The sequence below is a fragment of the Schistocerca piceifrons genome, chromosome 3, assembly GCF_021461385.2.
Source record: "Schistocerca piceifrons isolate TAMUIC-IGC-003096 chromosome 3, iqSchPice1.1, whole genome shotgun sequence".
NCBI lineage: Eukaryota > Metazoa > Arthropoda > Insecta > Orthoptera > Acrididae > Schistocerca > Schistocerca piceifrons.
Window position 1 is genome coordinate 310584143 of NC_060140.1, and position 24682 is coordinate 310608824.

A 24682-nucleotide genomic window follows, 5' to 3' on the forward strand; every position below is an offset into this window, starting at 1 on the left:
TCTCGCTTCCCACGCCCGGGTTCGATTCCCGGCGGGGTCAGAGATTTTCTCTGCCTCGTGATGACTGGGTGTTGTGTGATGTTCTTAGGTTAGTTAGGTTTAAGTAGTTCTAAGTTCTAGGGGACTGATGACCATAGATGTTAAGTCCCATAGTGCTCAGAGCCATTTCTTTCGATTTTTGTTTTCGTCAATGTGTATTCAAACCGCACGTATACGCATCATAGAACGTAAAGATTTGAGTAAGTTGACCGCTGTGTTTGTATGATGGCAGTCAATTCAGTTTTATCAGAAAACCATTGAGTGACAGCCTGAAGTTAAAAACATTGTATTAACCGCTGACAGTCCACGCCTTCGAGAATTATTACTTCAGATCAGATTCAGGTCGTGCTGTTACATTAAACCTGTGAAGACTGTATAACAATGAACAAATCTCTCTTACTACCCTACGGAGTACACATTGCTTACCGCAACACTTAACATTTCTTTAAGATCCAGAAATACTGAGAAAGACACGAAAATCACAGCTATCTGATCCTAGACACGAACTGGATCTTCATATCGAATCACTTGTACGCGCAGACCAGTACTGTAAAATAGATCAGTACGATACCCCAATATCTATCACTTGTTTTAAGACCTTAGGAGAACGATTAGATATTTATCAACCGTTAATGTAAATGTAAAAGCTACTCAACAGCGTATTTAAACACTCTGAAGATACCTGCTAAAGCTTCTGCAACCTAGCCTCCATAGGAATAAATCCGGATGAAGATCTTCCTATAAGGCTAAGACATTCTGTACTACTGGAAGAATTTCACACATCTTATGGCCTAGAAGGCCAGCGACGCATTATTCGCCTGCTGCGGCAGCAAATACCCTTCGTACCTAACAATATTCCTGATTCATTTAATATCACTGGAAAGAAGATCTGAGAAGAACAGTATCAAGAACTGACATACTTGTAAAACTTTGCTGGTTATTTCCAAAGAACTATTACTGGTGAAACCGACATTTCGGCCACGGTTACAGTAGCCTTTTTTCTGGGTCTCGCAGTAGCAGTAAAAAAACTGTTACTGGTGAAACCAACGTTGCCGCGCGCGATTAGCCGAGCGGTCTAAAGGCGCTGCAGTCATGGTCTGTGCGGCTGGTCCCGGCGGAGGTTCGAGTCCTCCCTCGGGCATGGGTGTGTGTGTTTGTCCTTAGGATAATTTAGATTAAGTAGTGTGTAAGAGTAGGGACTGATAACCTTGGCAGTTAAGTCCCATAAGATTTCACACACTTTTTTTTTTTTAACCAACGTTCTGGCTACACTTACTATGATCTTCTTCTAGGTCTACCGGTAGACACTGATGGATACTGTAACCGTGACCGAAACGTAATAGATTTTTAAAAAAATGATGTGGTACCATACCCATAATACTGATACGTCAGCTGTCTCGGGCCACGGAAGCCTACGCAATTAGAGTATCAAGTGAGTCTACGAAGTGCAGGTGGTAGACAAGATTAGAAAGAGTATGGAGAAATGGTCTCACCTCAGCAACCAGAAGGTATGTTTTTTATATGCCCCACAACTTGCAGACAAAGGACAGATGGGAAAATGTTAAATGGTGCATTGTTTTCTACGGACCTTCACTCGAAGAGAATGCCCCTCATTCAGTGATCTATTTGAGATTGGCGTTAATCTCCTAACACGAATACAATACTAATGAGATTTCGTCTACACCCTAACGTATTTCTCTGGTATCGTACCATTAACACTGGCAGAGAATAATTTATCATTACTACTGAAAGTACCATTTATCGAGTCCAGCGACTCCCTTTTGGACGCATATGTAGCCCCTTCCTTCTCTCTGCCACTCAGGGGGACTCGTCAGATGCCGCTCAGAGTTTCCGAAAGTTGCTGCTCTTGTAGATTGAAACACTTGGCTGCAAAAAGTGAAGGCGCGAATACTGTTGTTATTTACTGTTACCTCACGTCCTTTCTGTCTATGGCGAAATAGGCTACAAGTTCTTCGAAGGTCATGGGAATATAAATAGGAGAAGTTTGAGACGGGGTTCACAGATGGTGATCCTCGCCACTGCTGATGGACTAACTATCACCAGGTCTGTGCAGATGGTCGTAACTTGATAAACCAGGGAGGGAAGGACGTCGCGGATTTTGTGTTTGAAGGAAACATTATCTCTGATCCATGTTTGCATACTTTCACATGCATTAAGATTAGTCTTGGTGGAGAAAGTGGCACATGTTACGTATTCCTCTGTGTTATATTCCAACATATATTATGATGTGAAACATATATAAGAGTAATTGCCGGCCAGTGTGGTCGAGCGGTTCTAGGCGCTTCAGTCTGGAACCGCGCGACCGCTACGGTCGCAGGTTCGAATCCTGCCTCGGGTATGGATGTGTGTGATGTCCTTAGGTTAGTTAGGTTTAAGTAGATCTAAGTTCTAGGGGACTGATGACATCAGATGTTAAGTCCCATAGTGCTCAGAGCAATTTGAACCATTTTTTGTGCTACACAACGCTCTTTAACACTCATTTGTTATTAACAAGACACATACCACGGCAAACCGAAAGGATCATTGATTGGCTTCGGTTTAATAAAGTCGATATAAGTGATGACTTTAAAGAGGTGGATCTTATGGAAAAAATATCTCTCCACAAGCCACAATCGACGAACTGGCATGCAGTCGTTAGGCTACAGCCTTACCACTGCCATTTCAACCCAACAGAGTTGACATAGGCCCAAATTAAAGGTTGCTTTCCCAGGAATAATAATAAATCTACCCTTTCTGCAGTCGAAGCATTCACAAGAGAAGCTGACAGGAGCGTCGCCACTGATAATTGGAAGACAGCCGTCAAGCGTACGCAGAGAATCATGGAAAGAGCATGGCAGAATGGAGCTCTGTTGGAAATTTCACGGGAGGAGATGATAATTTAAGTAAATGACAACAGTGATAGTGACAGCTATAGCGACACTTCAAGAATCCTCCATAGCGATGAAAGTGATATCAGTGGAGATTTTCCATTATCCTAGTAGAAATGGAGCACAGGCGGATCCAGTTACATGTCTGGCGTGCGCAGTTATGTAAGCACATACGTATTAAAATCATATCTTCGTAAGTTTTGAAATTTTAATAAGAAGGCCTTAACAGCAACTAATTCCAGAGGAAGTTCATATCAGGAGTTTAGTATTTATAACACAAAATAAATGTTACTGTTTACAATATAACTGCTGTAATACAGATACCCTGTTATTTGTATCCCTTTTCTTCGTGCCATACAATAGAGGTTGGCCTGTTCAAAGTACGTTTTCCCACCGTCATAAATAAACTTAATCTTATTTTCCGTTGTGTTAGAATTAAGTAGGCGAATCAGAAAAATTAATAACAGTTTCATTACAAACCTACAACGATGATTTTCTCTTGTCGAAACGGTACAGGCGCCCGATAGGTAACTGACTGGAAAACGGACCGTTGTGCGTCACATTTAAGTCAAATTATTTCGCATTAGAGATCTCCGACAGAGTTCTGGTTTCGAATTTATGATGATATGATGTATTCTTAAGAGTTCATTCGCATAAAGTGTTCGCCTAATTTCAATAAAGAAAAGTTTCCCGCATGTCTTGAGAAAACTGTCCTTATATCGTCTTTGTTGCGCAATTAAACTAAAATCAAAACTATTGTAACGTTTCCAGAACATATTGATGCAGTTTCCATAGTCATAAAGTGAACAGTTTGCCTGACAGCCCGAGTGAATGAAATGTAAGATTACGCATGTGTTCCGTGCGGTACGTGGCAAATCTGTTCGGCGTCTCCATGTGCCCTTGCCGAAGTGTCAATCCTAAAGGAATTTTGGACAGACTATAGCCATCAGGGGAACACTTTTCAGACTTTCGCATTACAATAGAAGGTTCATTAAATTTTGTTGTTCCGTTTTTAATTATAAAACTCAATTGATGTTCGTTGCGGTCTTTTCCTGAAACTTCAAAAATTACTCTGGAAAAGTAAGGTTTTTCAAAACGTGGAAAACTGTTCCAAAATACATCATAGTGATGTGTCTAGGAACAAATATTCACGATAAAAATTAATAGTGTTGCATTTTAGAAAATCTTGTAAGTACTGCACGTAATAGCCTATGTTTGCGTCAATAGTGTACTACAAAGCAATAACTAGTAAGTTAAATCAGATTAATAAGAAGTATTCCCACCAAACTAATAAGGAGAGTTATAAAAAGCCATTTACAGGTTAGAAACATTTTGAAATAGAAGCTATTGGAAACTAACACAAATTCCAATCTTCAAAACAGTGAAAGCTGTTAACACTACAAAAACTTAGTTTATTTGCAAATGTCGCGTGTTCCATAGTAGAGCACTTTCTTCCGTTTCACGGTACAACATGTCGAACGACGAAGGAAGCATGGCTCAAACGTCCACACTTTATGCAACTAGTTTTAAAAATATACAGAATTTTACTCACCATAAAACTCTGTAACAAGTAGCTTTAATTTATTATACAGCACTTAAATATGTGGAACTCATAAATTTACAAATGCTACATGTCCCACAACAACAACAAAAATACAGTATAAAATACCGGATATTGCTTATGGTGGTGTCCAGTGCGCATTTCTTCATGTTATAGTAAAAATCAGTAACTAGACCGAGACACCGACAACGAAACATCATGTGTTCCTAGGTATAATATCCTCAAGGTGCAACACTCTGTCCTACTGTTATTCCGAGTGGTCATGTGTGCAGTTCATCCTTCCGCTTCTATTATTATTATTATTATTATTATTATTAATAGTATTATAATCATAACGATAGTTAATTAAAAATGGGATGTAAAAGGATTTCTTTCTTTAGAGCCGTAATCCAATGTAAGAAACGGCCTAGGGCCTTAATCTAACGAAATTAAGTAAATCAATAGCAACTATGTCCCCTCAGTCGGTTACCGAAAGAGAGTTTGAAGCCCAGGAATTCCCGAGAGCATTGTGGACAGTAAAATAATGAATAAAAATATAATTATTCAGGGCTGCTCCACTACACAGCGTCACTTTCGGTAAAAAGGAAAGTAGATAAAAATTCTATTAAAAAGGCTCTAGGCACAAAAAATAGATACAATTCATAAACTTACCTATTCCGTTTATGATACGGAATCCACACATTTTTGACACGTAGTCCTTCCGGAAAATAAGGTCAATCAACCAGCCAAACAGCAAATTACCAGCTGCGCCAGTGATGTGAGGAACAGAAGATAAGATGCCATTCTGTGCAAAATACAAGGACCATTTTTACAATGCGCTCGGGGCTATAAACAATTAGGTAGATTAGTCCCAATGGTTGTCGCATCTACGAGTATTTATCTACAATACAGACACTCCACGACTTAATGGAAGCTAAGTCTGAAAATGAGCTACCAGAGGTCGAAATACTTCGTTAACTAATAAAATTGTCAGTGGATGATATATGACATTAAAATACTTAAATGAAATTTCTTTAATCCAAAATATTATTGACAGTTTCTTTCTGGATATAAAATCATATATTTTCTGTGAAATCTAAGAGACTGTTTTATATAAGAAGTGAGTAAATTGCTCAAACTTAGGGACTTAATCTTGGCGACGAAGTGTTGTGTATCTGCAGTTCAATAAATTTTGATGTATAGAAAATCTATTTTCCAAACAGTTATCTTCATTATCTCCTCTTCTATAGTACAAAAGGATCAGAAAATATAGCTCCGTATTAAATCCATGAAATCAGGTTTAATTGTCCGGAAAAAGTTACAGTCCTATGAGAAAGATTGTAACATTTTTCTTTTGGCTGTTTTAAGTCCTATGGTAAGCACGTGATAATGGACTGTATGTTCTGAAACCAGTTACTTAACATCATATGAAACAATAAAAACAGCTGTCTGGAAAACAGGTTTTCAATATATTTATATTTAACATTTACTCATATTGAGGGGTGCCTGAAAGCGGGTACAGGCAAAATAAAGCGACTGATGTAAAGCATATTGAAGCAAGCAGACCGAAACTTTGCATTATATTCCCGAATTTCAGACCCTATGTGTGCATATTATGTTATCTTTGTCTGAGCAATGAGGTACAGTAAGTAGTAAGCACCTTGGATTTGTGTTCTAGATCGAAATCTCCAGCTGACTTTCCTGATTTCAGTTTCCAACTCTACCAGAGGGGTCTGCTTGTAAATAACGCCAATATTGCTTCCCTCACCCGAATGCAATAACAGGGAAAACGTTATTCTTCGCGGCGTAGGGGCAGCGCTGATTTCAATAAAGTTTATGTAACAGATACTCCACAACCAGCTTAGGCCTCGACACATCAGCAATTCACAAGATTGTTTGAGACAATTGCCCAAGCTTTTATCTGGGCAGACCGGCTGAAGCTTTAATACAAGACACCATGGACACTTGGGTACATTTAGGCTAAAAAACTCAAATGAATTTGCAGTCACCACTTACGTAAATCAACATGGATACTCTGTTTCTAACATCAACGATAGTTTACAGATATTACTTACCACTGACGAAGCCAGGAGACCTCCTAAACGAAAAAGGAACATACATTCACACCCTCAATTCGCCCCGATACATTCTAAATGAGCAGCTGGAGCTAGCTAACAAACCGTTTCCTTTGGCTGTTCGCAAAAATTAAAGACAGCTTGGAGCCCGCCGCCCCCAGCTAAAAATCTGAACAGGAATTTTCTTACACCAGTAGAAGAACGCCTGCAAAACTTAACATCCTAACAACTATTACAGAAGATAAGGAACAGAGATCGAAATCAATCCACTAAACGCTAAGCAGACACTCAGGGTAACCTAATAACAACTTTTGTAATTTTTAGCTTTTATTTAAACATGCTATAAAGGTAAGAGCTGCGTTTACACAGCTACTGATCGAAAATATGAAATGGTCCACCTTAAAGGCAATACTTAAGGAATGTGCTTCACGAACACTGGAGCGTGAGTCGTGTACCGGTATTACGCAAGACAAGCGCAGGGGGATGCATCGATTATGAGCTGACGTTGTGAGTCTGTATTTCTGAACAGCTCGCCGTTTCTTAGATGGAGGTGCGTCCGATTGAGACTGGACCAAATTTCTACAAGGGGTGGTCGGCATTGCTTATGCTCAGAATTCAAATAATTAAAATCTTGAGCGATCTTTCAACAGTAGATGGAGTGCCCCAAATAACGCCTGAAAATAAAGTGTTCCACAGTAGGGGAATCTCCAAATCGCCTCTCTCCCACAGCGCCCTGAGAAATTGTCTGTGGTATCTTCTCATGTTCGATAGGCCAGATTGAAGTTGTTCGTCCTGCTGCTTCGATTATTTATTAATGACTACAGTTACACTTATTTCAAGCCATCTGTGCGCACGCTCATTGAGACGTTCAGATGCAAAAAAATGTTTCTTCTTTAAATATTGCAGAATAATACTTACACTGAACAGCCAAGACCTCATTACCACTGTCCACCGCGACGTTGGATGCTGCCTCGTGCCGATGCGGGCACAAAAGTATGTAAGCGGAGCAGACACGATCGGGGGATCGCCCTAGCGAAGATTAGGTGCTCCAAATGGGTATATCCGTTGAGATAAGCGACTATGACAAAGGGCAGGTTCTACGCAGAGCCTGTAAATGAGCATCTCAAAAACGACGAATCTGGTCGAATGTTCAAGTCTTTCTGTCGTGAGCATCTATGGAAAGAGGTAGAAGAACAGTGGAACTACTACTAGGCGTAAATGGTTGGACGTCCACAAGTCTTCATAGAACATGGCGTTCGGAGGCATCTCTGCTCTGCAAAGTAGGGTAGATGATCATCTTTGGCATCTCTGCAGGAAGAGCACAATGCTGGTGCACGCACAAGTGTTTCGGAGCACACTGTTGATCGTACATTGTTGAAAATGGGGCTCCGCAGCAGACCACCCCTACGTGTTCACACGTTGACCCAACAACATCGTGAATTACGATTGCATTGGGCACGGACCATCGGGATACGACCGTCGATCAATGGGAACGTATCGGCTCTTCAGGTGAGTCACATTTTTTATACACTAGATCGATGGTCGTCTCTGCAAACACAGTCATCGAGTTGAACGTTGGCTCGAAAGGTGCAGTCCGCCATGGACGCAGGATGATGGGAGCAGAATTATGCTATGGGAGACATTCTCCTGCATGGGACCTGTGGAAGTAATCGAAGACACGCTGACAGTTGCGAACCACCTACATCCCTTCATGCTTTATATCTTCCCCGACAGCGATGTCATCTTTCAGGAGTATAATTGTCACGGAGCCAGAACAGTGCTATAGTGGTTTGAGCGGTATTATAGTGAACTCACGTTGATGTTACGGCGACCAAATTCGCCTGATGTAAATGCCATGGAAATCATCCGGGTAGCTAGCGGGCACCATCACCGTTCACGCAAATCAGCGGCCCGTTATTTGCGCGAATTACATTACCTGTGCATAGACGTCTAATGCCACATACCTCCACAAATCCGCCAACAAAATATCGGATCTCTGACACGCAGAATCTGTGGTGTTTTTAGTTTCAAAGACGGAAAAACAAGTTATTAAGCATGTGGTCATAATGTTTTCGCTCGTCAATGTATTTTGGCGATATCTCTTTCAGAATCTACAAACCTCATGTCGTGTTGGTCTGTGACTACGGTCAAACACTTTTGACTGTCTTCTCCATTGTGCATCACCGTCCTTCTGTATAGGCGGGACCAGCTGAAGTTTCTTCTGCACACACAACTGATTCGGAAGGCTCAGCGACAACGCCCTCTCTAGTAAGGTGATACAAACTGTGTCCAGCGCTGCCACATGCATACAAACCACGAAGGGTAGAATTTACGATACTGAGATCCAATTTGGACCCTTTGACTTCCAGCCGTTTGCACATGTAAGGTAATTGGTACCTTAAAGAGTTTTGGAATCTTTCGGAACCCCATTTGTGGGTTGAATATATTCATTGAAGTATCTTTGAACAGTGTACATTGATTTATAAACTGACAACGTCTAAAAATGTCACTGTCAAGAAGAGATCTTTTTTTTCTTTTCTCCAATCATTTGCTGTCCAATGACTGACCATAGTTTCGCTAGAGATGTAAGAAGAGAAACTAATGAATTCGATAAGGACAGAATGTTAACAAAAAAGAACCGGTCACCAGCAGTTGTAATATGAACCAATGTGGATGTATAGGGAGGTGACAAAAGTCATGGGAAACCTCCTAATATCAAGTCGGACCTCCTTTTCCCGGAGTAGTGCAGCAGCTCGACGTGACTCGGATTCAAAAATAAGCAGGAATTCCTCTGCAGAAATACTGAGCCATGTTGCGATTAGAGCCGTCTATAATTGCAAAAGTACTGCCGGTGCGGGATTTTGTGCACGAACTGAACTCTTGATTACGTCTCATAAGTTTTCGATGGGATTCACGTCGGGCTATCTGGGTGGCCAAACCATTCGCTCGAACTATCCGAAATGTTCTCCAAACCAGCCGCGAACAACTGTGGCCCTGTGACAATGCACACTGTCATCTATAAAATGCCATCGTTGTTTGGTATCACGAAGTCCATGAACGGCGGAAAATGGTCTCCAAGCAGCCGAACATAACCGTTTCCAGTGATCGGTTCAGTTGGACCAGACGACCAAGTCTATTCCATGTAAACACAGCGCACAGCATTATGAAACCACCATCGGCCTGCTCTGTGCCTTATTGACAACCTGGGTTCATGCCTTCGTTGGCTCTCCGCCGCACTCGAACTCTGCCATCAGCTCTTACCAACTGATATCCGGACTCATCTGACCAGGTCAAAGTTTTCCAGTCGTCAAGAGTCCAGGAGAGGTGTTGCAGGCGATTTTGTGCTGTTAGCGAAGGCACTTGCGTCGGTCATCTGCTGCCAGAGCCCATTAACGCCAAATTTCACTGTATTGTCATGGTCCGCCCCCGGTAGGTGAGTGCCGTCGGCACGGTAGCTCAGCGTGTTCGGTCAGAGACCAGGCTGGTCTCTGAAATAAAAAAAAAAACTGAGTGAAAGTATCAACAACTAACTTCATTGGATGTGTTGTGACGTCCGCTACGACCAAATACACCGAACAACAACGGAAAAAAAGGTGGTCAGCGCGACAGAATGTCAATCCTAAGGACCCAGGTTCGATTCCTGGCTGGGTCGGAGGTGTTGTGTTGTCCTAATCATTATCATTTCATCCCCATCGACGCGCAAGTCGCCGAAGTGGCGTCAAATCGAAAGACTTGCACCCGGCGAACGGTCTACCCGATAGGATTCCCTAGTCACACGACATTTACATACCCCACTGTCCCAATGGATAAGTGCACCCTAGGTCTCACATTGATTTCTACGGTTATTTCAAGCGGTGTGGCTTGTCTGTTAACACTGACAACTCTAAGCAAACGCCATTGCTCTAGGTCGTTAAGTGAAGGCCATGGACCACAGCGTTGTCTGCGGTGAGAGGCAGTGTCTGAAATTTGGTATTCTGACCGCTCTCTTGACATTGTGGATTTAGGAATACGTAATTTCCGCAATCACTGCCTTTTTATACCTAGTGTTCTCACTATACCGCCGCTATCTGTGTATGTCCATATCGCTACCCCACGACTATTGTCACCTCAGCGTATGTGTCACTGAAAGTGTGTTTACGCTAAGAACACTGGTAGAAGTTTCCTATACTTACACTTTCCACATCAAAGTGCAAGATGTCGGCGATATAGAGCGGCAGCGAAGAGAGAAACAGGTAGAAGGTACAGTCGTAAGTTACGAAGTACGCGACCAGCGCCCAGATAGCTGGCGTCGACAGCAAGCTTCTCCAGGGCACGGGCAGCTTTTGCTGCAACATCAGAAACATAGTGCACACATTACTCCTTCTGAACATACTACATTGCTCAAGCACTACTGCACGAACAGCTTGCTAAACCAAACGAGCAGTGAAATGATAATCAAGAGAGAAATTATGACCCTGTCTTCTTGAACTGGTGCAAGGCAGTGATATTGTGGAATTAAGTGTCCAGTAATCACCTAATGATCATCATTATAAAGCAGTTCAAATCACATATGCAGCGCGAAAGGAATCAAACTATCACTTTGGTACGCAGGCAACAAATAAAACAGTATACTACTAAAAGGAAAAATGTGTTTTTGATTAACGTTTTCTTTTTTATTATTTGTGTACTGTACCACCAGCTTTGCCGATACAATGTTTTAGTTGTTGTTTAGTTAGATTCACCAGCTATATGGCCGGAGGTATAGCCTGTGGAACTTTGCATTCCTTGTCGATTTTTGACGGTGATAATTCTGTAAAACTGGCGCTAAGTTGATGGCACAGAAGTCCAAAGACAGTCAACGATACTACTGAATGGAACAGGATCCCAAATTAGTACCAATGAGCGAAGCCAGAATCGTCTTACAAAAAAACACATTTTTAAATCATTTTCAGATACACTAAAACGCGATAACAGTTGCATTCTAGCAACGATGTTATGAAGGCTTCAGTGCCGAGACACGAACTGCCGACGCTACCAAAGGAGGGGCAGTTTACTCCTCGTCGCTGTGGTCTAGGGATAGTTTCATTAACTACTAGTCAAACCGACACGGGTAACGAGTTGGATCACAGCACTGTTTAATTTTGAAGGAATCACCCTTGTTCTATCAATGGCCTTGTCAAAGACAGTGGATAAAAGGACAAAGGTTCATGGAACCTTCTAGACCTTGGGGTGGGAAACTGCCTTAAAAGAACAACGGCATGAGGATGAAGAAGACAGTGGAAATCACTGCGATAAAGGTACTTCATGTGTATTCACTGGACATGTGGCGTGTAATTGATGATCTCTCCTTTGGTAAACGATTCTGGATTAGTACTCCATCCGAATTTCCTGGAGAGGACTGCAAATGGAGAGAAAAAGAATAAACGACCAACGAAAGAGTAACATACAACGAGACAGAGAGTGGAATGTTAGAAGTTTCAACGTGGAAGGGAAGTTACAAAATCTGCAAATGGAAATGCAAGGGTTCAACCTACATACAGTGTGGTCAATAAAGTGAAACGAAAAAATGGTCAGAATTTTTGATCAGACGAATGTAGCATAATCTCAGCAGCAACAGAAAACGGTATAACATGAGTAGGATGCGTTATGAATAGGATGGTGGCGCAGAGAATGAGTTATTGTGAACATTTCAGTTTTAGGATTATTCTCATCATAATCGGCAGCAAATAACTGCCAATACCAATAGTTCGGATATACATGCCGACACCACAAGCAGAAAATGAAGAGCTAGAGAAAACATATGAGGGCACTGAACGGCTAATTCAGGGTATAAAGAGAGACAAAAATCTAATAATCATGAGCGACTGGCGTACTGTGGTAGGGAGAGGAATAGGAGACAGATATAGGAAAACATGGGCTGAGTAGTAATTTTACGGAACAGATTTTTCCTAAAACTGCCCAATAACCTAAGTAATAACCCAGTATTCGTGTTAGAATTGCCAAATCAACGCAAATTACTAGTGATGCATGAAAATGTGGACGTAGCTGAAACTAACGCCAGTTATCGCCAATCTAATAAGTATTTTTCCATTTCATTTCTTTATAGTCAAATATATGTGTAATGTTTCTCTGAAAACTGTGACTGGCGGCTGACTGCGAGGGCCTGAGGACTTTAGGTGAGTCGCGAAACAGATCCTCGCTGAAAATACAGTCCTGGGGCACGCACACACTGAACGAACAAGTGGTGCCAGGGACGGGCCTCACGTTTCGGTAAGTGCCTTACAGAGTGCTGGAGGCGGCTTTCGGAAAGTTATAAAGTTCCATTTTCAGAAGCAGCGTAAAGAATGCTTTCCAAAAAGATAGAGATCTGTAGGTGGATGGGAAAACACGACACATTCAGGGTGATTAAGTATCTGTTGGACGCAAAGGACAGCAGTAGTAATCGATGATTGAATTTTGTAGGGGAGTTCGTTTCCGGATTGGTTCACAAAAAGTATTCTCGTAGTGGGAAGACTCGCAGAATTTTTGCTTTCTGTCCCATTCTGAAAGGGAAATGTGAATCACTAGTTAATCACAGCCGATTATTTACGAGGAGGGAGATTGTTGCTATTGTCATAAATTTATCATTGGTTGGTACTTGGAAGGTCCACAGCGACTGGCTAATAAGAATCTGGTGCTGGCAGAACCAGCCTCATTTTGAGAAGGAGAGCAGCTATTCGTACAAATTTCATCCTGGATCTCTAGAGGGGAACCTCATCTTGGACTGTCAGAGGAAGAGATGCCATCATGTTTTTCGAACCATGGTATGGATGAACTGCATGTCTATGCTTTGTGACGAGGAAACCGCAAAGTCCTTTGATTCGAGTTAGTCTTGTTTTTCTAAATGAATTCATGCAGTTAGCTAGTAGAACACGGAGTTAGGCAAGGGATCTGGTGCTTATATGTACTTTTCTGGGTCTTTCCCTTATTCTGTTTACCAACTCCGCATTCATCGGGTGGGGGGGGGGGGTTTATGTGAACATAGCTAATAATAACATTTCCTTTCCAATCGCACCCTCCTGTGCCAAGGGATTATCGTGTATATTTTTAATTTTCACTTAGTTGGAAAAGGCCAAAGGACATGGAAATATTCCAGCTGGATTACCTCACAGTCAGACAAACATTCTGAAATCAGATATCGTAAAGTATGCTCAGACAAGATATAAACTCGGATCAAAATTTAAAAATGATGAAGAGTAGCCTGAAATTTAACAGAATCGTCCCGAAGAATCAGTGCGAAAAGAGGTACTGAACTACTGAAGAATGAAGATATGCGTCTGAGGTTCCTTAAGGTGGTAGGTACTGGGATAATGAAACAAAAATACGCAGTTGAAGAAGAATGGGCATAATTAAACAGGACAGTCACAGAAGTTGAACAAACAACTGTAGATATGAGGCAGGGAACTGGCAAGAAACCTTGGCTAACCGAATAATTGCCGGCCTCTGTGGCCGAGCGGTTCTAGGCGCTTCAGTCCGGAACCGCGCTGCTGCTACGGTCGCAGGTTCGAATCCTGCCTCGGGCATGGATGTGTGTGATGTCCTTAGGTTAGTTAGGTTTAAATAGTTCTACGTCTAGGGGACTGATGACCTCAGATGTTAAGTCCCATAGTGTTTAGAGCCATTTGAACCAACTGAAGAATTTCAGTTGACCGATGAGAGACGGGGTACAAAAATGTTCAGGAAAGACATAAACACAAGATATAACACACGTAGGAATTAAATCACTGAAGAGCCAAAGAAACTGGTACACTTGCCTAACATCGAGCAGGGCCCCCGTAAGCACGCAGAAGTGCTACAACACGACGTTCCGTGGACTCGACTAATGTCTGAAGTAGTGCTGGATCGAATTAACATCATGAAACCTGCAGGGCTGTCCGTAAATCCGTAAGAGTACGAGGGGGTTAAGATCTCTTCTGAACAGCACGTTGCAAGGCGTCCCACGTATGCTCAATAATGTTCATGTGTGGGGAGTTTGGTGGCCAGCGGAATTGTTTTAATTAAGAAGAGTGTTCCTGCAGCCACTCTGAAGCAATTCTGGACATGTGGGGTGCCGCATTCTCCTGCTGGAATTGCCCTAGGACAATGGACTTGAATGGATCCAAGTGATCAGATAGGATGCTTAAGTACGTGTCACCTGTCAGAGCCGTATCTAAACCTATCAGGAGTCCCATATCAATCCAACTGCACACGCTCCACAACATTACAGAGCCTCCACCAGCTTGATCAGTTCCCTGCTGACGTGCAGGGTCCATGGATTCATGAGGCTGTCTCTATATCCGTACACTCCCATCCGCTCGATACAATTTGAAACGAGACTCGTCAGAGCGGGCAACATGTCTCCAGTCATCAACAGTCCAATGTCCGGTTTGACGGGCCCAGGCGAGATGTAAAACTTTGTGTTGTGCAGTCATATAAGGTAGACGACTGGGCCTCCGGCTCCGAAGAATGAAATCAACGTTTTGCTCAATATCACCTTCCTGAATTAGAAGGTGATTTACAAGGATGGATCTAGAGCGAAAAGTAGGATGTGCAATACACAACCTTGCAGAAAATTATCAAGACCCATATTCCCCACCTAAGAAGGCAACAATCTCAATTAGGGAAGCAGTAAAATATGGTAGATCTTACGCAAGGAGCAATATGGCGTTGTTACCTGTTTCCCAAATCATGCTGAAGTACCTCAAATAACCAAACTGGAATAAAAGTGTGTCGCCCATAATTATAGACATTATCAAACAAGTCGCTACAAGTAGGCAATCAGGACTAGTAGCAAATTTATTTTGCATTCTTGGAAACAGTGACATCTTTCATAGTAAAATAGTAGACATCTTAGCGAAGCGAGCACTGAACTTAGGCGAACTCTTAGACGATGGTCTTCCTTACCAAGCTTAATCAACGAAAAGAGAGAAACAACTGGCAGACCCCATCAGATTCGCCCAATACTTCAAAATGAATTCGTTATGGCCAGCTGCAACCTGAAGGAGCATTGTCTCCAAGGATTACCGAGTAGAATAGAAGCAAACGATTCATAATAATCATTTTGCGCATGCTCTTAAATTGTGTCAAATTTCCATCCCACCTGTTATGAATAGGACTGAAGGAATCTCCATTATGTGGTTTATGCAGTGAAGAAGGAGACGTGTACCATCTACGATTCTCGTGCACCAGACACAAGACATCCGACACCGGCTGTAGTGTTGCTGTCGATTCAAAAGTGTGAACTGTTATTAAATGTAATGTTCAGCCAGTTAAATATGTACGACTCAAATATCTAGATATACTGTGTACATGATATTTTGTATGATGCTACAATATGTGTTTCTGTATTGTTAACGTATAATTACTTTGTAAGTAGTTTCTAGTGGTGTCAGGTATCAATCATTTATTCGTACCCTAATTTCTTTTTATATCCAGTTAACGAAGTGCAGAGTAGAATAACCATTAATAATGATACAGTACTATTTAAATGTGATGAACAGCTATTTGTCGATGGCCAAACGCCGATAAAGAAAGAAAGAAATGCTAGATCAAACATAGTCTTTAATTTGGGGAAGAAATTTTGAGAATGACGTTTGGAGCATAACATGGACTTGGGAAAACCGGGAACAATAAAAGCGTTTGAGTTGTAATGCTACAGGATGCTGAAAACTATGTGGACTGTTCAGAAATGGTAAGGTTGTCGGCAGCGTCACAGAGGCAAGGAATGTATAGAAAACATCGAGGAGAAGAAGGTACATGATAATTGGACATGTATTAAGTCATCAGGGAATAATTTTCGTTCTGATAGAAGCAGCCGTAAAGGCCAAACCTTGTAGGGGACGACCGAAATTGGAACATATCCATCAAATAATTGAGAATGTTTGATGTAAGTGCCACCCTGAGATGAAGAGGTTGACACGGGAGAGGAAGTCAGGATGGGAGGCGTGCAACTACTCGGGCAGCTGATGAAATACAAAAAAAAAAGAGGGAACTGTACCTTGGCACTCGATTGTATAGTGGCCTCGATGTATCGACGCTCATCCGGGTCGATGTTCGTGTGCTGTGCTGGCGAATCGGAAGCCAGCAGCCACCATGGCAGACACCATAGCAGTCCAACGCCGCCAAACACGTAGAAGGTGAGAGGCCATCGTAGCGACGTCGCGCATAGAGCGCCTGTTGCTGCCATTGATAACACTGTACCGACGTATTGCCCTGCAGGAAGATCAAGTAACCATAGTATGCTTTTAATTACAATCTCGTGCAGGAGAAAATCGAGCATTCATGTATCGCTATTATGTTCACAGAGTGTACTGCAATGTATACAGTCGATTCTAGTGGCCAATATGTCATATTCCAAACATCCTTTTTTCTTCGGTATTCTATGAAACGCGTCTGACATGACTGCAATTACGAAAAGTCTTTCATAGAGTTTTTTTGTAGAATTTGTCTCCCACGAACCATGAATCTCGTAGAGGTGGGGTGACTTTGGTGCCTCAACGATATAGATACGTGTAACTACAACGGAGGATTATCTATGGAGAGGCTGGACTAACGTATCATTCCTGAAGTGGGCAAGTAGCCTTTTCGGTAGCTACAGAGGCAACAGTCTGGATGATTGACTGAGATGGCTTTCTAACATCAGTTACAATGGCCTTGATACGCTGTAGCAAATGGGTGAAAGCAAGGGGAAACTACAGCTGTTATTTTTCCCGAGGGCATAAAGTTGTACTAAAGTTAAATGCTTGTGGAATCCTCTTGGGTAAAATGTACCGGAGATAAAATAACCCTCATTTGAATCTCTGAGCTTGGACTACTAAGGAGGATGTCATCAGGAACAACATAACTGGCACTCTATGAGCCAGAGTGTGGAATGTCAGATCCCTTAATCACTTAAATAGGCTAGAGAATTTAAAAAGAGAAATGGATAGGCTGAATTTGGATATAGTGAGAATTAGGGAGGTTTGATGGCAGGATGAGCAGAACTTCTGGTAGGTTGAGTACATGGTTATAAATACAAAGCCAGATCAGGTTAATGCAGTAGTATGTTTTACAGTAATAAAGAAAATAGGAAAGCGGTTAAACTACTAAGAACAGCATAATGAACGCATTTTCCTAGCCAAGGTAGACACGAAGTCAACTCCTACCACAGAGGATGAAGAGACTGAAAGAACATACGAAGAGATCGAAGTAATTATTTAGATAGTTAAGAGAGAGGGATACTGAACTGTGTTGGGGGCTGGAGTTCGTTAGCAAGAAAAGGAAGAGAAAGTAAAATATTATGAGAACATGGACTGGAAGAAAATGATGAAAGAGGACGCCACCTGGGATAATTTTGCACAGCGCATAATTTAATCTTTGTCAGTCCTTGATATACACTCCTGGAAATTGAAATAAGAACACCGTGAATTCATTGTCCCAGGAAGGGGAAACATTATTGACACATTCCTGGGGTCAGATACATCACATGATCACACTGACAGAACCACAGGCACATAGACACAGGCAACAGAGCATGCACAATGTCGGCACTAGTACAGTGTATATCCACCTTTCGCAGCAATGCAGGCTGCTATTCTCCCATGGAGACGATCGTAGAGATGCTGGATGTAGTCCTGTGGAACGGCTTGCCATGCCATTTCCACCTGGCGCCTCAGTTGGACCAGCGTTCGTGCTGGACGTGCAGATCGCGTGAGACGACGCTTCATCCAGTCCCAAACATGCTCAATGGGGGACAGATCCAGAGATCTTGCTGGCCAGGGTAGTTGACTTACACCTTCTAGAGCACGTTGGGTGGCACGGGATACATGCGGACGTGCATTGTCCTGTTGGAACAGCAAGTTCCCTTGCCGGTCTAGGAATGGTAGAACGATGGGTTCGATGACGGTTTGCATGTACCGTGCACTATTCAGTGTCCCCTCGACGATCACCAGTGGTGTACGGCCAGTGTAGGAGATCGCTCCCCACACCATGATGCCGGGTGTTGGCCCTGTGTGCCTCGGTCGTATGCAGTCCTGATTGTGGCGCTCACCTGCACGGCGCCAAACACGCATACGACCATCATTGGCACCAAGGCAGAAGCGACTCTCATCGCTGAAGACGACACGTCTCCATTCGTCCCTCCATTCACGCCTGTCGCGACACCACTGGAGGCGGGCTGCACGATGTTGGGGCGTGAGCGGAAGACGGCCTAACGGTGTGCGGGACCGTAGCCCAGCTTCATGGAGACGGTTGCGAATGGTCCTCGCCGATACCCCAGGAGCAACAGTGTCCCTAATTTGCTGGGAAGTGGCGGTGCGGTCCCCTACAGCACTGCGTAGGATCCTACGGTCTTGGCATGCATCCGTGCATCGCTGCGGTCCGGTCCCAGGTCGACGGGCACGTGCACCTTCCGCCGACCACTGGCGACAACATCGATGTACTGTGGAGACCTCACGCCCCACGTGTTGAGCAATTCGGTGGTACGTCCACCCGGCCTCCCGCATGCCCACTATACGCCCTCACTCAAAGTCCGTCAACTGCACATACGGTTCACGTCCACGCTGTCGCCGCATGCTACCAGTGTTAAAGACTGCGATGCAGCTCCGTATGCTACGGCAAACTGGCTGACACTGACGGCGGCGGTGCACAAATGCTGCGCAGCTTGCGCCATTCGACGGCCAACACCGCGGTTCCTGGTGTGTCCGCTGTGCCGTGCGTGTGATCATTGCTTGTACAGCCCTCTCGCAGTGTCCGTAGCAAGTATGGTGGGTCTGACACACCGGTGTCAATGTGTTCTTTTTTCCATTTCCAGGAGTGTACAAATAGTGAGACGAGGTTGTATACGTGGAAAAGACGTGGACGAAAAGAAGGTTTCCAGTAGATCGCAAAATGGTAAGACAGAGAATTCGAGACCACATTTTAAACTGCAGAACTTTTGCAAGGGTATATGAGGACACCCCTAACAATTTATTTGGTATGATTTGCATATTAAAACTGAAGGTATTGCGGAATGGTAGAAAATTAAGGAAATGGGAGTCAGATGAGTCAAAAGAACCAGAGGTTGCTGAGCGTTTCAAAGGGAGAATTAGGCACCGACTGACTGAATGAGGGGTAAGGAATACAATGGAAGACAAATAAGTAATAAGAGATACAATAGAAAACAAGTGGGTGGCTTTGAGAGGTGAGCTCAAGGCAGCAGAGGTTCAACAGGCAAAAATACAGAGCCCAAAGGAAATTCTTGATTAACGCACGAATTATGAGATCAAAATGACTAAAGGATAAAGTATAAAAGTACAGCAAATGAAGCAATTAAAATGGAATACAGACGTCTAAAAACTGAGACTGGCGGGAAGTGCAAAACCGAAAAACGATAATTGCTAGACTTGATATGGAAGAATGGTAGAAGCATCCATCACTAGAGGAAAGATAGATGCCACCAGCAGGAAAATGAAAGTGACATTCGGAGAAAAAAAGACGCAGCTGAATGAGTATCAGAGGGTGAGATGACAAGGCAGTGTTAAGCAAAGAAGGGAAAGCTGAAAGGTGGAAGGAATATATTGAACGGGTATATGGAAAATAAAGGCAACATCATAGAAAGGAAAGAGGAAGTAAATGAAGATGAGTTGGGAGATAAGATACTTTGAGAAGAATTTGACCGAGCACTGACAGTCACGTCCAAATAAGACCCTTGGATTAGACAATACTCCTCAGAATTAATGAGATTCTTGGGAGAGCTAGTTTTGAGAAAACTGTTCCACCCGACGTGCAAGAAATATGACACACGCAAAATTCCCACAGACTTCAACAAGAAAGTAGTAATTCCAGTACTAAAAAAGGTAGGAACTTACAGGTATGAATATTACAGAACTATCAATATAATAAGGTATGGCTGCAAAATATTACAGAAGAATGAAAAAAAGTGGTTGAAGTCGACTTTGGGTGTGATCAGTTTGCATTCCGGGGAAACGTAGGAACACGAGAGGCAATACGGACCCTACGTCTGCGTTAGAAAACACGTTAAAGAAAGGCAAACCTGTGTTTATAGCACTTGTAGATTTAGAGAAAGCTTTTGACACTGTTGACACGAATACTCTCATTGGAGCTCTGATGGCAGCAGGAATGAAATATAAGGAGCTGAAAGTTATTTACAACTTGTATAGAAAGCAGACTGCATTTGTATGAGTCCAAGGGCACGAAAGGCAGCGCTTGTTTTATAACCAAGTAGCTTTACATTAGTCCAATGTTTAGCTGAAGTGCGTAATAAATTTTCTAATTAGCCATTCATTTTAATTTCTTTTATTTATTTCGTGACTTAATATAAGTGGCTTGTGATGCAATGAGTTGTACGAATTTGTTATTTTCCTTTGAATGTAATTTTATGTAACTTTTGTGTACTCTGACGCTTTGGTCCAGTAGGGAAAATTTACTCTGTTATAAATTTTATTAATGCGGTGGTAACAACTTAAATGAAGTAGTCAAAGTCTGCACTCAGAAGTGTTGAGGTGTACGTTAGTCCTGTGTCGAGGTTACGCTGTATTAGCATAAAAATCTGCCATATTTCCTAAGAAGAAGTGTTTTCCTTGGCGAATTGAATGGTTGGAGTAATGTGAAGAAGAGAACGCTAAGTTTTGAAATACAGAGAGCCTTGGTCAAGACTCAGAAGCGAATGGTCAGACGGATTTAATTACAGAATTAACTGGTGATAATTTTTGTGTTCAGGAAGATTACACAGCCTTCGTTGAGATGGAAATAGCGGAAGCAGTAGTAACGTACGCGAGGGAGTAGAACGTAGAACTTTCAAGAAAAAGATTGCTACAACGTTGTTACATTAGCCCATCAAAATCTTCGAGAAGAATTCTGGTAGTGACAATCGAAGCAGAAGGGGTATAGCCAGATGGGAAGGTTTAGAAGAGAGAAGAAAGGCAAGAACCAAGATTTACGAGACTGGAGGTTTTTCAAGATTCAGCACAGTAGGCAATGCTACACAGAGAGTCGTAGAACTAGCAGCAGTTTCCTCAAGAGAAAGCCGTATACCGAACAGTTTTCCATATTATTTTGGATAGAAGAGAGACTCTGAATTTCGCCCGATCTGTGGACTGTGTTATGAGAAGTGACTGTTAACAATCTGTGTATGTACTGAAGTGTAGGAAAAAGAAGGCGTTGATCAAGAACAATGAACGTTACTAAAGTAATTTGATTGGTGGGGGAAAGAATTCAGTCTGACCAAATAAGGATAAGGACACACCAGTGACGAATTCTTCAGAATGCGAGAGGAGAGGGGGAAGGAGGGGGGGATGGCGAAGACTTCTGCTATTACATTTGATGTGAGGCATTTATGCTGCAAGGTCGCCCAAAATTCAGGTAGTGAGTGTAAGAAAACGATAATACGGTCACCGCTAAAAGACTCCTGAGGTCCACTAGGCTGTATTTAGCCTTCCTACAAACATTGGCCACTCTAACGTATGGTGTTGCCCATGTACACAGTATGAAAGCCACATATCACTCAGTACAGAACATTGACTATGAACTTCCTAACAATGAATTTGTCTAACATAGCCAAGTAAAGGTCTCTCTACCAACGCTCCATTTGTCTCAAAATTATAATTAAGACCTAGGAAAGACACCCCGAGATTACTATTAATAGATTATACATAATTGTGTTTCTAGTCTTAGAATGTGTGTGTGGTGTAAAATGTCAACTGTTTGGGTGCAAACACCTCATGGAAAGAGAAACTTTCCAAAGAATAAGCGTGATAAATCTAGTTATAGTCTAACTAGATACGTTTTTTGAAAACAAAAAGGTTATATCTGATCTAAATTCATGCATCTACTAAAATTATATGGTTATTTTCATTGACTGTAAATTTAGTAATGTATTACATTTATGAATCACAAAAATTGTATTTAACGTAAATTAGCTTCTCAACATGGGCTGTATGACAAATACATCACCATATAAATAAGCTTCCCAAAACAGACGTTAAAAACTGTATCACTATATAAGTATAGTAAGATAGCATTAAGCCAACTAAAGCATCACATCAACTTGGGGCAAACATTAACTGGTCCTTCCTAATCGTGCGTCGGAAAGCAGCGCTGATGTAAACAAATGTTCTAAACACTTGTTACTTATTGTGGCGCCGTGAAAAAAGTTGTGTAAATCGAAACCGCAATTATGGACTGTCATCTTTGCTGAAAACTCGCCTAAAATGCGATGTCTGGATGGTGTAACAAGAATTTGAAAAAGTGTTTCATATAACCACAGCCTTACGAGCCTAAACGTTCTTTTGAAGAATATCATCTCCACCAGGCAGTTATTTCAAAATGGTACTTTTTTAAGCACTACTAGCTAGTTTCGTGCATTCCCCATTCTCAAATGCGTAATAAATACGGATACACCATCCTAGAAAGGATTAAAAATCGATATCACAAGTCATGAACAGTTACGCATAGCATGGTCGTCAATGTATGTACACGACCTCGGTACATATTTCAACAAACCATACTTACACCCGTTGTTTGCAGTTCCGCCATATGTCTACAATCAAATACAATTAATGCCATCTACACATACGCTTCTGTGGTTTTTCGAGGCGTAACTCTGTTTTGGCCAAAGGCTAAGGGCAAAGGAAACTGAAAATTTTATGCTATTTGACTAACTGCCGTGAGTCCTATATACATAAAAAATACTAAGGAAATCTAAGTTACTAAGCAAAGTTTATTTCTCCACTGCAAAGGAAAACCCTCTCTTTAAAAGTGGAGGCTGTAAGTATATAAGCTTAATGCAGATCTAATTAATTTATGGTTCTGACAAGCAAATGTAATACACAATTGCAGCGACTACACGCAAACGTTGTCTGTAAAATAATGACCGGAAGAAAAACTGAGCAAATTTAGTGCGTAGCGCTATAATGTTTAATCAGTATCATTAAAATAACAATAGGACAACGAGTGCAGTATAATTTTCGGTTCTACCGACAAACAGTGTTGTCTTTACGGAACAGAAGAGTCGATACCATTTAGAGCAACTAAGTCACAAGGCTTACAAATTTCGCAGCTTACCTAGAAAAATTATAGAGAACTTGCTTCTTTCGTGGTCTGGCGCCCACCTGCAGATAAGAGTTTGTATGGTTGGTATTATTCCACCCTAGAACAGAGAGAAACTATTAACTTCACTTGTAAGTCATAATTCTAATTCTAGATTATACGTCGCTGATTCCCAGCTGTGACTGAACTCTCTGTTGCTTTATGTAAGGTCGCTTACGAAACATCACTTCTGAAACTTACTGTGCGCACCTATGCATGTACTTCAAATTACAATTTAGAGAAAAAATAAAACAAATTGTAGCTAACAGAAGTAACTATAAATTATGGCGTCGCATTTGGACGGGAATTAGGTTTTGCTGAAGGTGTGCAGTTGTGGACTTTTAATCAGTATTTTTTTGTTGAGCCAAAATTTACAGTACCAGAGCAGACATGAATAAAGCGAACACTTGCGCTTAACTTCTTGCAGTAATTTACTTCAGTTAACTAATAACATAACTAAAAACCAAACAATTATTCGCTCCATGGTAATTAAATAATCTGATCTCCACAGTGGGCAACAACAACATACAACAAAACCTTATCATAACATGCAGGTACACATTCTACAAATACCTGTAAAATAACATTACTTCTGCACACAACTGGCTTTATAAGAGGACGCGAAAACAAAACAGCAACAAGTGGTATTTCTACGGAGCTTCTGGAACATTTTCACTGACATTGACCGTGAAGACATCAAGTCATCAACATGGAGGATTGCGGAAAATTTAAAATTCCAAGAGGTCAGATGCCGGAAAATATAAAAATCAAAGATGGTGGATGGTGAGAAACTTAAAAATCAGAGATACTGCTGACAGGAAATTTATAAATGTGTTAGATGACGAATGGTAAGAAATTTAAAAAACATAGGTAGTGTGGAAAAAATTTTTATTGAAATGAAATAGCAAATGGCACCACAGAATATTTTTTGCCAAAATCTTCCATTTTTAAAACTATCTTAATTCTTTATTTTTGCCTCATTTTTAAAAGTATCCAATTATACTACAGTAATTCCACAAGCTTCTCCAAATGGCATGTTCAAAAGTACTAGATTATTTATCAAACAAGTTTCGTAAATA

At 41.8% G+C, this 24682-nt stretch overlaps 1 protein-coding gene across 1 annotated transcript in view; it reads right to left on the reverse strand.

The window, feature by feature from the left end:
• The window catches only part of LOC124788619 (sialin-like), a 79125-nt gene that overhangs the window by 23237 nt on the left and 31206 nt on the right, over positions 1-24682 (reverse strand). The window contains exons 4-6 of the mRNA XM_047255888.1: positions 23580-23664; positions 16537-16751; positions 10715-10867 (exon numbers count right to left, since the gene is read on the reverse strand). Of these exons, the coding sequence (XP_047111844.1) occupies positions 10715-10867; positions 16537-16751; positions 23580-23664 (453 nt within the window). The remainder of the gene's footprint in view (positions 1-10714; positions 10868-16536; positions 16752-23579; positions 23665-24682) is intronic.